Genomic DNA, 17,071 nt, shown 5'->3' with positions numbered 1-17,071 from the left:
TCTGTCACAGCGTACTGGGACACTTGAATATAGGGCTGGGCGATATGGAGAAAATCAAATATCACGATATTTTTGACCAAATACCTCGATATCGATACCACAACGATATTGTAGTGTTGACTATCGGTGCTTTCCCAAAATATTTACACAATGAGATTTGTGAGACATAATCATCAGTAATGTGGATATAATGACTACGTGGGTAAAGGCAAATAATACAGCAGCTAGAACAGGCTGGTAAGTTCAGGAAATTACATCACTTTACTGTAATGCAGCCTCTAAAACCAGGAAAAGACACCACTTATGCCATATCACGGGAATTACTATATCAAAAATCTAAGACGATATCGACTCTCATATCACGATATCGATATAATATCGATATATTGCCCAGCTCTACTTGAATAGAGCAGAGCCATTGTTAATGTTAACGCCTGTACTTACACTACGACAATTTCAAATGCCTGCCACGAAAAAGGCTTGTTATTCAGTCTGTAATCATGTTTGCTATTATAGTATTCTTTGCCCTAACCAATCAGTAATGGCGTCATGTTGACACAGAAGCTGCAGTAGTTGCTGGGCCAAGGTGTCAGGTTGATCAAAGAAGCTGCTTCTATCTCATCCATGCTTGTCGCCATTTTTGTTGCAATTTTTCTGTCACCATCTTTCTGTTTACCTGTCTATAAAGCTCTAATTGGCTTTTTTCATTTTGGGAAACACGGTCAAAAAGCACAAGACCATCAATGATTTATAAACACCCTCCATCTTGACATTCACAAGTGACATATTCGCTTTAGTTGGATGCCCTACCTTTATGTGATTCTTATGACTTTAGAAATCATTGTCACCAAGGGGAAATTCTTTGTCACAAACCGTACGTTATGGACGCAGCACGCTCACATAAAAACAAAAGTACAAACATAACAGAATGACATGCAGGGGAATAACACAGACAGGTAACACAGACAAAGTGGCAGTGATTTATCTCGGCCTCTTGTTTAGGGTTGCTATGGCTGCAGACGCCAGGCTTTTGCCAAAGCGAGCTCCCTTGCACCTCAGGGTCCTGTACCTGTTCCTATACCCAGCTGAAGGTAAAGCTTTGTCATAAGACGTTTGTCATCATTTCTCCCCACATTCAATTATATTTATTTTGTATTTAATCACAAAACCGGAATCATTCTTTGGTTAAAATCACAAATTAGTAAATCGTACCTCTAATCTGACATACTGTATTAAACACTGATGCACAGCAGCTGATTGTAGAACTGAAAAGCATTTGTATTCCCATTTATTGTACAGGGCACCAGTTCTAATTCAGAACCAGCTCTTGATACACAACCCTTGTGTACATCCCCCACCCCCAACAAAAACTAAACACACACACACACACACACACACACACACACACACACACACACACACACACACACACACACACACACACACACACACACACACGGTCTGCCTTTCACTGAGCCCACAGCATAAACACTGTAAATAAGCTGGCTCCTATCAACAGAGGAGGCTATTATAATAAAACTATCACCCGGCTTTATTGAGGTGTAAGCTGCGTCTCTGTTGGCGTGAGCAAACAGATTCTCCCTGGCATCAGCACTTCTCCCCCAGCGCATAAACCCTGCGTCTAGGCAACTGTGGACTTGGTCACAGTTACCATGGAGATGTATTCTCCGTCAGCGGTGGCTGCATCGTGGGTCGAGGAAGTGAGAGTGCAGGGGAGATAATGTGGTATGTGCCAGCGGTGACATATGTGGCATCAGGGGGTGATGAGGTTTGGATATAGTGTTTGGGAAGATGAAGACCATACAGTGCACGCACACACAAGAAGGAAAGACAGATAATGAAAGACGTCATGGGGAAGACAATGAGACACAGTAAGAGGCAGTGAGAGCAGGGTTCCCAATGTGGCGCTGATCAATAATTGCATGACTTCTCTTCAACTTTCCTCAGTTATATCAGAGCGCTTTGTATTTTATTCCCTGTTGGTTCGTTAATGCTGCTCTTCAACTCAGCAGAAAATGTTCTAATAATTATAAGCAAGTTTCCACACTTTTCTACAGCCAGAGAAAACTAGCTGGAAAGCATCCAATGCTGACCAATAATGTGTGAAAATGCATTCTGGTACTTTCTGTCTAAGCCGGATTTGGACGCTATACTGTTCTGGATGTCAACCAGCACGCCGCAGTGTCTACTCCAGGAGACGCTCTGCCCTGGATTACAGTCTAGACGGGCATGGCCGGCCCAGGAGGAGAACAGCACAGCCAGGCGGGAGGTGTGATAACCCACATACACACTCTCTGTCTTTCCTAAAGTACTACAGTCTGTCATTCTGCATTTGAAGCCAACAATGACAGATTTAGCAGGGAAGGTAGATGAGAGGAGATAACAGGAATTCAAGATCGCTGCTCTCAAGTTGTCATCCTCAGTTGATGACAGCGTTTACAGGCCGAGGCAGAGAGGTTGTTTCGCTGATGTTTTGCCGTTTCTGAGGTACACTCGATTTTTGCCTGGCACTTAAATTGCAGCCAATTTGAATATCAGATATTCAGCTGATGCTCTTCAACACAAAAGTGCAGAGTGCAATATTTTTGAAAACAGAGGAAGCTTTTAGACCAGGGGTCTTCAACGCGTTTTAAGCCAAGGACCCCTTAACTGAAAGAGAGATGGAGCAGGGACCCCTACTACATCGCAAACATGTTATTTAATTGTATAAAAATTAAGTTGCATATTAAACTGGGCTTACAATAACATGTTGAGTGGCCTAAAGCCTTAATACATACCTTTTTTTGCATAGAATACTATGCTTTTATAAATAAAAATTGCTGGCATGAATTTATAAATCATGTTTTAATGTTAAACATACATGTAGCCTGACCCTACGGGAGCCCGTGCACGTTGTGTCAGAGCCGGCCCGGCCCATTAACTGTAATTAGGAGCCCAAGCCCGATTTAAACCCGACAATTTTTTAATACGTGAGCCGTTATAACTGACGTTCTCAACTACAATTCCTTTTACCTGTGGGTGACAGATCAAGGAAGCAACATAATCAAAGCCCTGGAACCAGAAAGGAGACTTTCTTGTCTCGATCACCTCATTAATACCGTCCTTCGCCACGGTCTGCATGAAGACGCACTGGCCGACAACGTGCCGGATATAGGATTGATAGAATTATCGAAGACAGCTACAGATGGGGAAGACACGATTTGGCCCAGTTTACCTCACACTCAAGTCAGTGCAGGATATATACCCAGAGCTACGGGAGAAGCTGGAGAGGCATAGCTTTCTCCCCACCCAATTAGGCTAATAAAGTAATGATTAAAAAAACACAAATGCTTGATGAAGGGCCCGGCCAGAGGATAGTGGCGGGACATATCTGTAGGGCAGAGAATCTAAACTCTTATCTGTGGATGGCTATTTTAGCGACTACCTTTCCTATACGCCAGTACGCTTATCGTCAATGGGTTGGCTGATTCATATTTGCTAATAATATGTTGGATTCATGTTAACACATTTCAATTTTCTTTGAAAAAAAAAATTGACAATAATTGGGTGGCCCCCCCTGCAGTAACTCTGAGGACCCCCTAAGGGTCCCAGACCCCCTGTTGAAGATCTCCGTTTCAGATAACTGATGTGGAGCTGCAACTCACAACTTGTTTTTTCAATTAATTGATTAATCATTTTGTGGATAAAATGTCACAAAACAATAAAAAAATAATTGCAATTTTCTAAAAGCCCAAGCTGACATCTTCAAATTGCCTGTTTTGCCAGAACCTAAAGTGATTCAGTCTACTGTCATGTAGGACAACAAAAACGGCTAATCCTTAAAAAAATGTAAGCAGGAACCATGGAATGTCTGTTATTTCTACTTGAAAAATGACATAATCGTTATCCAAATAGTTGCTGATTTCTATGCCGATCGACTGAACAGAAATAGAAAGATTTTTGATACAAACTAAATAGGAGAAAGACGTTAATGTGTTATTTTGTTGTTTTAGACACCAGCGTGGTTATAAACCTGTTTGACACCTTATACATGTTTTGTACATTACTGTGGACATTGTTGGACAACAGATCAAAGGTAACGGTAATGGAATTAAAAGGTATGGGATTCAACACCTTTTGGTGAGTTTCCTGCTGATAAACAGGTTCAAGCCAAGCAATCATCCTGTAGCTTTGTTATATCGGCTGAGAGCACGGTGACGCAAAGAGCACGGAGACCAGAACTATTGTTATGTCTTCTTCCACAGTATGTGTATGTAAGTGGTTTAGGTAAGGGCACATTCAAGCTAGTATCCAGACAAGAGCCCCCAAGGACTAAAGCCTAAACTAAAGACCTTCACTTCATCAAACGCATGGAGCAGACAGGGTCAGCGGATTGGCCGTGTGAGTCACACCACTTGAACAGTGAGGTGTGTCACTTATGTCACTGTGTGGAAATGGAGAAGTTAACACCATTTTGGATGACTGACCTAACAACACCTCAAGGTTTCGGTTGCAGTCACTGGAAACAATCAGAGCAGAGCAGTGTGACTTCCCGGTTCAGTGATGGGAATAACTTTAGCTCATATGTGAAGATTAATGACATACTCGTTCAAAAGTCTAAATGTTTTTCATCCCAGTTAATACCGATGTTTGCATGCCGTTTTTCTTACCAACAAATAGAAAGCGTGCAATAAAAACAAAAGAAATCCTACTTACTTGTTGTCACGAGGCAACTCATTTTCAATGCATCTTCTCTCAGCCTTAATAAGCACTAGACTGACTTCATTTGTGTGATTATTGAATTGTAGCTCATTTAGTTTGCAGCTAATGCTATTCATTGGCCTCAGGTGGAGTTGTAACAAAGTTACGCAGTCTACATTATGAAGATACGACAAGATACAAATAGAGAAACATTTACAAACTATCTCCCATAGTGCAGTAAATAGACATCTTCATAACTGATACCACACTGTACTGTACCTAGGGCTGGGTACCGTTAAAAAAAAAGGTCAATACCGGTACAGATAACGTGACTTTGATACCAATTTCATAAAAATCTATTTTAACAAAAAGAAATTACAACATAAATCTTTTTTATTTTTATTTCAACTCCTTCTACGTGAGCCCTGTCTCTGGCGTAGAGTTTTTCCTGCGTGGCTCTACAACGTGCAATGTAAGACAGATGCATGCTGCGTGCTAATTAGCTCAATAGCACTAATGAGACTGACCCCTTAGGTATTGAAATTTGGTATTGAATGACGAGACATTTTTCGATACTCAATACTAAGGAGGCAATTCGGTCGGTGCGTAAAAAGAGTTTGATACCCAGCCCTTACTGTACCAGTGTTCTCCTAAAGTCACCCCGCGATCCTCCTGCAGACAGACATATGTATGCATTTAACATACATACAGACACGCAGGGACAGAAGAACACAGCATCTGCCATATCATAAATTATTTTAGTACGCAAAGAAGTTAAACCTGACCCTGGCCCAGGGCCAACAAGAGCACATATGTAGTCTAATATACGTCACACCTGTCCCCAGCTACAACTGGCAACTTAGGAAAAACAAAGGTTCAAGGCTGTCTGTGTGTTTAGGGTCGCCCCTCTATAAAATCCAGGATGATCTCTAAAATGTGTCCACATGCTGTAAACCCAAACTGACTTTAACCTGAATAAATCTGACCCTCTGTCACCTTGTTGTCTTTCTGCGTCTTTCCTGATTTAAAACTAGTTTTGTCCAAAAGCTTTCAACCTGCCTGAGCATCAAAAGACAGCTTACTATATTTTTTATATTTACTATATGTTCAGTATGCGTTAAAGCTTTTGGTAAAATTACCACTTTAGACTTTTATTATCAGAGGATTGCTTACTCTACAGATCTTCGTTAATTAGTTGATTAAAGTGCTCATATTATGCTCATTTTCAGGTTCATAATTGTATTTAGAGGTTGTACCAGAATAGGTTTATGTGGTTTAATTTTCAGAAAACACCATGTTTTTGTCATACTGCACATTGCTGCAGCTCCTCTTTTCACCAAGTGTGTTGAGCTCTCTGTTTTAGCTACAGAGTGAGGCATCGCACTTCTGTTCCATCTTTGTTGGGAGTCGCACATGCTCAGTACCTAGGTAAGGACTACTAGCCAGTCAGAAGCAGAGTAAGAGGGCGTGCCCTGACAGTACCTAGGTAAGGACTACTAGCCAGTCAGAAGCAGAGTATGAGGGCATGCCCTGACAGTACCTAGGTAAGGACTACTAGCCAGTCAGAAGCAGAGTAAGAGGGCGTGCCCTGACAGTACTTAGGTAAGGACTACTAGCCAGTCAGAAGCAGAGTATGAGGACGTTTGTCTCTGAAGTAAAGGCTGGACTACAATAGAGCTGTTTGGAGCAGTTTGTGAACAGTGTTTTCTGTTGGAGATGGTAACTTGGACTTTTTAAACCTATAAACGTGCACAAAAAGGATATATATAACACAATAAAGGAAAGGGAAAAAGCCAAAAAGGATAATATGAACACTTGAGTCCCAACCCCCCAAAAATACTGTATACAGTTCCCTATCACATACGACAAAGAAAATCATCTGATCCTCACATTTGAGAAGCTGGAACCAGCAAATGTTTGGTATTTTTGCTTGAAAAATTACTGATTAACAGATTATCAAAATAGATGCAGATCAACTCATCTTTTAATTGACTAATCCTTTTAGCTCTGATTCTGTGGTCGCAACAAAGTTTGACTCGACTACAACATTTTTGGAATCATTTTATATTCAAGATTTTGAAAAAAGAAAAAAAAAAAGTTTGACAACTCTACTACTTTTTTAATGCCGATATATCTCCAAACCTTGATACCGCTGTACACATGTGAAAAAAAAATTGTTTTTAGATAGATAGATAGATAGATAGATACTTTATTCATCCAGAGTGAAATTTTAGGCATCCAGTAGCTTATACAAACATAACACAACAAACGCACATACACACATATATCTCACATACATACAAATCACTCACAGAAATTTAAAGAGTTATAAAAAGTTATAAAAATCACTCACAGAAATGTAAAGAGTTAAAGGTGCTATGGTAGAGTGTGTGCGATGGTGGTAGCGCAAAAGAGAACAGTGCAGGGACTGAACAGTGCAATAGCTTATTATTAAATATATTATGTCTATGAAAAGACAATAATGTAAACATAATAGCATTAGAACAATATATAACAGGGAATAAGTTATAAGATGTAGATGTTATGACCACAGTCCAGATTGTGTAGGAGGGCTAATATAGCCTATAAGACAGTCAGGTGTACAGCAGACAGAGACATAATGGTGGGGGCTGAGAGAGACAGCTGGCTCATGCTGAAAAGTCCATTTCTCCCCTCCCCGTTTTACCACAATTAAATTCTGCAGACAAGCCACTGAAACAGCATTTTAGTTCATGGGACTTGAACTGAATCAAAATGTAATCAAACTCTTGTAAAATGATGTACTTCTCTCAATTCATGACTAAATTCAGTTACAACGTAACTACCGGTACATTAGTACGTACGGGCTAACCCTACCTGAGGCAGCCGGAGGTGTTCTTGAAGACGGTGGTCCACTCGGCGTCGCGGGGCTTAGAGTCCTCGTTTGGCTCGTGCTCCCACCCCGAGTGGGGGATGATGACCTCGTTGGTCAGGGTCTGCAGGCCGTGGTTGATGATCACCATCTTCAGGGGTTCGTAGGACGACAGGTTCCACAAGGTTCCTGCAGTAAGCAGAGGAGAGAGGAGAAGACCAGAGAAATTACAGGACACATCAAGGGGGGTTATGAGGAGAAATGGGGAGGATAGAAGAGGAATAAGAGAAGGAGAAAGGAGAAGAGATAGAGAGAATGTGTACAGTAGACAGAAAGTGTTGCAAAGGAGGACAGCTGTACAGCAGCCAAACGCACTCAATGTTGCAATCGAAACCACATCTAGATTGGCAGTACACCATATTTGAAAGAAATAATAAAACAGAATTGGTTTTCAGTAGCCTGTCGTGATATCAACTGGCCATATTGCACTGCATTAAAAACACAAATAGTTTTATTATTCTCCCATGAGGGCTTAGCTGACTATCACTATGTTGTAATCCATACTGAGTTTACTGAAGCTGTCTACAGCCCTGTATATTACTAAGATGTTTCTATAATATTCTCATAATATTGCTAAAGGAATAGTGAGGTTACAGTAACCTTACGGTGCTTTATGTTATTTCTCTACTAATGCAATCACTAATGGCAGTATATACCACTTATTCAATGGAAATTAACTACATTAGCAAACAGCACACAGATGTGTACATGTGTGTATCCATTACCTCCTCTATTTTCTGCTCTTAACAATCCAAGCAGGAGAGAAATTATTTTCTGTTCACCTGAACATGTCTGTAACAAGGAAGCCTATTTTATACTTCTGAACTAAATTGAGCTGGGTATGTGTATCCTGAGGTTTCACAAAAGAGAGGCAGGCAGTCAGGCAGACAAAGCAGAGAGGAGGACTTTTTGTTAGCAGCGTAGCCAGGCAGCCAACCCCACGAAAATAAAACGCTGCGTTTGAGCATCAGCATCTGATGGGTTTTCACTCAGACACATGGAAGATCTGGAGCGAGGCGGAAAAAGAAGAAAGAAACTTTGAAGCCCATGGATGACCGGGCCTGAGTTTCTGTTTATATGAATCCATCCCCCCAGGTCTCTCATCACTTATCACCCTCTTTCTTTTCAGGCATTAAGCTGACATTCTGATCTGGAGATCTGTTAGTCCAAAGTAGGGGTTTACAAAGTCTGACACTTTTACCACCATTAGTTTGCGATGTTCCCACAGATGTACACAATGATCACTGGATTACTCTGATACTCAAGAAAAATTTAAATCCTAATGTTTATCGGGGAAGTTCTGGAGATATAAGGAGCCTCTTTTCTTCTTTGATTTCTAAGCCAATTTATGTACATTTATTCTCAAAGTGTAAGCCCTATTGAATCTAAAAAATACGAGTATCCAGTCTGTGTGTTCAGATTTGATTGGAGTTATGATTTTAAGTCCCTCAATTTGCTCTGTGAGCAGTGTGTCACAGCCACTGCTGCTGCCTGGGACTGCTGGCTGTGTAGGTGAACGGTCCAAATCAGCGGGCCAAACTACGATAACCAACTTTCTGTCGTTTTTTTAGAATACCGGCATGCTCCTGTCCCTTTCACCTCACAGTTTTCTTTGCCTTCCACGTCTCACAGTTTGAAAACCTTGGATGTATAGATGCACTGTGATTCCCTATTGCCCCGTAATAACAGGCCATTAGCAGAGCAGAAAGAAACGGTCAAACCCTGTTCTGTACATTTCCCAGATGGTCAAGATTTCCTCTGTTAAATCATGCTCTCTGCACACAGGAAGAAAAGAGGAAAAAAAGTCTCGGCCGACAGGCCCGAGCTAAAAATAGATCCAGTACTTCTGGTGCGGTTGTGTCTGGAGAAAACTGGTTTCCTTCACTAAGACATCGCAAAAGGAAAAGAACTCATTAGACTAATCCGCATACTGTGTTCTTGTGATCACTGATCTTTTGAGTTTGAATGCAGCACGTGACCGTTGCCCCACTCCGTCACATCTCTATAGTAACCGTATTATATAACAAAGTTAAAAAAAAGAAAAGAAAAAAAACTCCATTCCCCCTGTGGTAAGAGTTGGTGACTAGACTGGCTTCCTGTGCGTCAGAGACTACCAGGCTACCAGTATCATACTGGGAAGCTATTACATATGTAAGCTGAGGTGTGGCTCCACTCTGGGCCGCTTTCACACACAAATCTTAAGTGGGATACAGAATATTGAACACACACTAAAGCCTTAAGGCAACTTTATATATTATATATAGATATTTAACATGGACAGAGTGGATGATCTGCTGTAATTTGACTTAATGTACTCCTTATAGATCCCTATAGACCCAGGCCTTGTATGACCATAAACAGCATCGCACTCTACCTCAAACTATCCACCTAATTAACAGAGCTTTTTGGGAACAGAACATGTCCTGAGAGTAAAACATTGCCTGAGAGGGGCAAAATGTCCCCTAAGCCCTAAACAATCAATGTTCAGGTAATTACATTGTTAAATGAAGGCTGGTTTAATTTTGTGCTTCATGCGTTCACTGTAAATTTCATACCTCTACAAATTCAAAAATTGATTCCCCCACCCCCCCAGCACTTCCATGGTACGTTAAACTAGGACGAAAACAAGCTGAGGTGTTAGTGGAACATCAAATGTTCTTCCATCAGCATAACAGAAGCTCTGATTGAAGACATTGCACCAGTATTACTCTTTGTTTTCTGCCATAAGTGCATACTGTTATTTACCTCGACCTACCCATGGGTCAACCTACGCGTGTTGAGTCAGTGTTTCGTCAGGATGGCTCACATTTTATCGTAGATCGAGCTATAGCTGGTTCTACCTTTCTACATTTCCTGCCTCCGCTGATTTTCGTCAAACAAAATAAAGTACACTTTGTGAGTATTGCTTGAGACATCACACACATACAGTACACATACTGTAGTTGTAGGCCTAGTGTACTTCTACCTTTATCACAGTGTTTCACTTGTTAGCTAAGACATACTGTATGTCTTAGCCCACTATGTGAGTCCCCCTCCAGACACGTTTTAAAGTCAAATGTAAAACATACTCTCCACCTGTAACCCTGTGTCTTCCCATTGACCATGAACTTGTCCCTCCGGGTCAAAAATAGAATTTTTTGTGCTTTTGTCGACGCTTTTTCCGATGCCTTTGATGCTTATTTTACAATGTTTTTGTCACTTATTTCATTTTAAATAAACCTAATTTATATGACATTATACCTATTTCTCAAAGCAGACATTATGAATTATTTTGACTAATTGTTAAGATCAGATGATATTGAGTGGATCACAGACAGGTACCTGTTAAAGTTGATACAGAATTGAAAGCCATTTAAAAAAATTTTTTTAAATGCTATGAAATTGAATAAAACACCAAAAATGCAAAGAACGTTGTATAGGTTCCATACAACATACAGTACGTCCATGCATCCAGGTTATTTTTGGAAAATTTGGTTGAAAGCAACCCATATTTCTGACAAAAAACGGGTAAAATTTAACCGAGGACAACACAAGGGTCAAAGTAAAAATTCTGGACCTGCCCTCACACTCCACGGCAGTCAGACCCAGACTCAGAGGAGGAGTCTAAAATTGGCGACCAGCAGAGATATCAGATTGGTAATCTATTTGTTTATGTTGTTTGTTAGCTGTAACTGGTAGTGGCTGACACAGCTACAATGCTACAGTGTTGTTTGTTATCTGTACTGACAGTTGGCTCTGCGCGGGGGGGGGAGGTGTTCAAATTTATTTTTGCATATTAAACAACAATTGCCTTTGGAATCTGTGACGGACCAAATCTAGCTTGCCTGGTGTACCTTTCAATCTCAGATTTTAGGGAAGTGCACAGACATTCCAGTAGAGAGATGTGAAAACACCTCTCTGGTGACTTTGCACAGATACAAGTCAGTATAGTGTAAGGTTGAAATATTTTAGGGGACATAAACACATTTTGGAGGGTGGATCTTTAAACTTTGTAGTATTAACACATGCATTTAAACATATCTGCATGTACGCAGGAGTGAGACAGTCAATGTTACCCTGCTGAGAATTAGGAGTATATAGCCAATGAATGACCCAACACAGTGAAATAAAAGCTCACAACTTGTTAAAAAAAGTTAACAAGTTGTGATGTTTAGGTCCAAAATAGCAAGGAAGCCTTATTAAAAAACTGAAGGGAAAAAAACAATCTTATTCCGTTGTTTGGTCTTTTAAATATAATGTGCACTGTGGTGATTGCTCTTCTAAACTCTTATTTGACGTTTAGCCCCTACCAAGTATTGTTTTTAGTAAAACACCTCCTCCTTCACTGCAGCATATTTTCTCCACACTCATTTTTACAGGGCCAACTTTGTCATTTATTTCAACCACATGCATGCCAGCGTATGAGAGGAAGTATCAGCATCCAGGCATAAATCACACTAACAACACATATGCTCTCTTGTGGTCTGTGTGTGTACTCTGGTATGGTGACAGCCACGCTAGCATTCATGCCTGCTTACCAGGCTGACAGCTTGATTGGCTCTGTGTCATTAGCATCAGCTTTACTTGTGACAAGAAACATTCAACATGGAGTCAACACACAAAGGAGCAATGTGAGCTTGAGGGTGCGTTCAGACCAAAGCAAGCGATCAGGTGATAGACCTTTTTCACGGCAGACATGTTGACATGTCACAGTAGGAAAAGCACAGGTGTACTCAAAGCCATTACTGATGGCTGCATTCCACTTAGGAGAGACCCTGGTATTGTGCATGCTGACTCACTGATATAGCTTACTGGGACACTTGATGGAACTGAGCCATCGTTAAGGTTATCAATTTGCTGGGCTTTTCCTAATATGACAAGTCAAAATGTCTGCTGTGGAAAAGGTCCATTCGCTGCAGGGTTGTGCGACGGTGGGAGTTTCACTTAAATGTCCCATTTTGTGGTGTCTTGATGTTTTCGTCAACCCCCCAGCGTAGGGGTACCACGGATCACAAAACTCTCGGTTCGGATCGGATCAGGATTTTGAGTCCCGGATTGGATCCATATTCGGATCAGCACAAAAAAGGGGAGACAATATGTATATGTATTTTTTAAATGCTTTCCATTTATTACTTAAAGAACTGTCATAAAATACAGCGTGTTCAAGCAGGGAGCGGAGTTCGCTTTCCAGGGGAAAACAGAAGACTTTCACCCCAGAAATGCATGTTCCTTGGGAGTGTTTTGATCCAAACCACGATATTTTCCCTAAACTTAACAAGTTAGTAAAGTTAACCGTGATGTACGCCAAAACGACCGGCAGCTCGCGGTGCCCTGTACCCGACTCAAATCCCCCTATTCTCGGGTACCAACTGCCGCTGATACACCCGCCCCTACCAACAACTGCCGGCGCCTGTTGCTGATTGGCTGGAATAGTGTTTTGTGGCTTTTTTTCAGAACAAACTGAAAATAGATTTGTATGCCATTTTGGCGTGTTATCAAGACGCGTAATCGCTTTTTAGCGTGTTTATCAATGCAATTCGCCTGCCATTGACCTACATTACGAGTTAATTTTCACCGTAGCGAGTAGTATAAAGGGACGTTGGTTGGGGTGGTGAATTGGTTAAACACAGGACTTACACCCAGGAGAGCCAGGCGACGCCACGTGACGGGTATGTTTACATCCACTGCATACAGCGTAGACATACACGTGGATAGCTCAAAATGCGTACAGATAACACGCCATTTGGCTTTAGGAAAGTGGCGTGTATGTTTACGCAAAGTCATGATGCCATGTTGGAATTTGGATTAACATCACTTACTGTACCTTTAATGGTGCAGGATGCCTGTAATTTACAGCGTGCATGTTGAGTGTTGTTTTACATCACAAAACAAGTTTAACAGCGCGACATCCAACATGGTTAGAACAGTATTTCTGTATATAAAACGTACAATATACAAGCATCTATCTTTGACTTGTCGTGTACATAAGCAAAAAAAATAAATAAAGAAATTGCAAAAACAAACAGGATCATACACTCGGTACTTCAAAGTGAAGGGAGATACCGGAGTCTTGATGCAAAACATTCGGTTCTCCATCACCGCCAGTATTCCAGCTGAAACACTGCTCAGCTCAGAATCTGCAGAGTCTGCTCCTCCACACTGACCACATATGCCAGAGGGGAGGAAAAGGCATGGGGACGGCTGTGATCCATCAATTACGACAGCCGTACAGCCCACAGACACAATGTTAGTTAAGATGACAGAGTGCCGTGGAAGTGACGGTCTCCATCCCGTGTCCTACCACTGTTTCAGGGCAGTGACTCCGCATCAGGTTTGGTCTATTTTCTGTCCTTCTGTCAGCTTGTCAGAGCAAAGTGGGCTGGGGATGTCCTGCTGTCTCAGGCAGATACCGTGCAATTGTGATGACAACGGCTCCTTTTACACCTTGACTATCTATGTTGTGTTCTGGACTATCTGGACGGCGGTAGGATTTGTTAGATTACTGTCCTCCTGACAGATAGGAATGGCAGCTGTCAAATATGTGGCCCCTCAAAACACTCAAACTGTGGAGTCACAAATCAGATAAACGGCAGACAACAGTTTAAAATAATGACACACTGTCAGTGATCCCCCGTGAAAGAGGGAACTGATAAACTTTCATTTTATTTCTGTAACACGCTGCAGATGAAACACGTTTGTTCAGGCTGGTATTAAAGAAAAGCTGTCAGGATTCTGTCTAGAGGTGGATAGTAACGAGTTACGTTTACTCCGTTACATTTACTTAAAGGTGCCGGAGGTAGGATTGTGAAGATCCAGGACTTAGCCAAAAAATCTGAACATCGACAACTTCTCAGTCCCTCCCCCATTTCTGCTAAAGCCCAAAACGGTTTAAGCCCCTCCCCCCACAAGGGAGAATGAATGTGTGTGCATTAATTAATGGCCAACTATTTGATAATCAAAATCAATTGTCAAAATTCTGATTCCAGCTTCTTAAATGTGAATATTTTTCTTGTTTCTTCACTGCTCTATAAAAGTAAACTGAATATCTTTGAGTTGTGGACCAAAAGAAAAAAACGTCATGTTGGACTTTGGGAAACAATGATTGACAATTTTTCACCATTTTTTGACGTTTTATAGACCAAACAACTAATTGAGTAAAAAGAAAATAATTCGACAGATTGATCGACAATGACAATAATCCTTAAGGCTCTGACACACCAACCCGATAATCGGCCGTTGGACAGTCTGGCGAGGTCGGTGACTCGAGTCTGTTCGGTGTGTTCCTTGTAGTCATCAGTCAGAGGAGCCGTCGGCCTTCATTTTGGCCGATTTGACTTGTTGAATCAGGGGGTGGGCAGTCGGACTCAATGGCCAATCTGATTGGTGGAGTGCTAGACCCTGACTAGCGAATCAGTGCACTTATGTTACAACACTTACCGGAAACGACGAGCGGGATGAGCGTGGCGAACGCCTCTCAAAATCTGACGACAATCTTTCAAACTGACCTTTGTTGATAAAAAAAACAGACAGATTCAGAAACCGTATGGCCTATTTCTTGCTTAAAATGTTTTCAGAAACACGTTTTGGTGAACTATTTTAATAAAATAAGAGATCGTATTCCGAACGAGCCGCCATTATGGTCGGCTTTGAAATTCAGGAGAAGCCAGACCCATGTGACACGTTCGTCGTGGTAATCACATTCACACAGTTACACATTCTTTCCTTCATTTCACTAGTCATGCTCACTGTAGCCTGATGAAGAGAGACAGACAAGTATTGACCAAATTGTGCAGGTGAAAAAAAAAAATGTGGACAATACTGATATAACGTTTCAACCACAGATGGTCTTCCTCAGGTCAAAGTGAACACACCTGTATTTAATAGGCAATTAATGATCACAGCATTATCTCCTAATTAGCCTGGAAGAGTCATCTGATATGAGACGTTTTCAGAAAGATTTCTCTAATCTGACTGCCTTCATGTGATTGGAGAGACGTGGATGTGGGGGGCCCACACTTGATCTGTGGCTGTCTGTGATGGGAACTGGGATTTAGAACATCTAGGGCCCTATCTTGCAGCCGACGCAGCCCACCGCAAAGCCTGACGCAGTATTCAATTTCCCATCCAGCACCCATGTCGTTAAAATAGCATGGGCGTGCTGGTCTTACAGGGAGGTGTGTTCAGGTGCATTCTGGGCGTATTGCTATCTTGAGGTAGCGGGAAGTGATCGCACCATTGACCAACAGAAACCTGGTCTAAAGTCAATAACGCAGCATTTCATTGTTATTTTAACAGAACATTAGTAAAATGGTCCTAGGCTCGTGCACAGCGCGCGCACACTATGCTTGTTACACACACACACACACACACACACACACACACACACACACACACACACACTAGTGTTAATTTCGTCAGACGAGACGAGACTAAATATGTTCGTCAACGACCTTTTTTTCCATGACTAAGACGAGACAATGACGAGACTGCGCCACTGTCCAAAAACGCTGACTAAGACTAAATTAACATGCATTATTGTTGACGAAAAAAGACGAGACTAAAATGTTTTGCATAAAATAAAAACTAAGATAAAATCTCTCTTCATTTTCGTCTACAATCGCCTCTACTTTTTCATCATGCGATAGAATATTGAGCTACCGAGACCCAGGCGCCTTATGACCGTTATCTACCGGACCTAATAGCAACACAGATTTTGGTGCTACTTAAATGCCTGCGCTTCTCTCTGATGCTCCTAAACGGACGTTAGAGTCAACCGAAACATCGCTGCACGGGGCGCTAGTTAACACTACACTTGGCAGCAGGTAACGTTAGCCTACCATTAGCTAGCAGTTTAATGCTGACAGCTAAACGGTGTAAAAGCTTGTCTCTATTTCACTGTGTAGGATTCCAACACGAGACGTACGACAGTCTGCAACTGCCGTTGTCTGAAAAAAAACACATATGTTGCGTTCACTTGAAATACGCCTCGCCAGTTTCGTGAGCACTGCATTTATTTTATTGTAAAATATCCTTTTCCCCCTGCAGTGGTTGTTTTTGTCGTTTAACAGGAATTTACTGGTGAAATAATGAAGAGGCTCAATATTTATATAACTTTATATAATTTATTTATTTTATAACTATTTGACTGAAATGGTTATCAGAAATAATTTATTTAAAAAAAGACTAAAATGTTTTGACTAAAACTTGACTAAAATGACGAGACTTTTAGTCGACTAAAACTTGACTAACAAAACATTACTAAGACTAAATTAAAAATAGGTGACAAAATTAACACTAACACACTAACACACACACACACACACACACACACACACACACACACACACACACACACACACACACACACACACACACACACACACACACACACACACACACACACACACACACACACACACACACACACACACACAGGGAAGCCCAGCAGCACACACACATGCAGAAGATTACAAATAAAAA

At 41.3% G+C, this 17,071-nt stretch overlaps 1 protein-coding gene across 13 annotated transcripts in view; it reads right to left on the bottom strand.

The window, feature by feature from the left end:
• The window catches only part of arvcfb (ARVCF delta catenin family member b), a 293,798-nt gene that overhangs the window by 63,913 nt on the left and 212,814 nt on the right, over positions 1-17,071 (bottom strand). For all 13 annotated transcript variants that reach the window (XM_039802588.1, XM_039802587.1, XM_039802595.1 and 10 more), the window contains one exon: positions 7,558-7,741. In XM_039802588.1, coding sequence (XP_039658522.1) covers positions 7,558-7,741 — 184 coding nt within the window. The remainder of the gene's footprint in view (positions 1-7,557; positions 7,742-17,071) is intronic.

Source organism: Perca fluviatilis, chromosome 6, assembly GCF_010015445.1.
Source record: "Perca fluviatilis chromosome 6, GENO_Pfluv_1.0, whole genome shotgun sequence".
NCBI lineage: Eukaryota > Metazoa > Chordata > Actinopteri > Perciformes > Percidae > Perca > Perca fluviatilis.
This window is presented reverse-complemented; position numbering and strand designations above follow the sequence as displayed.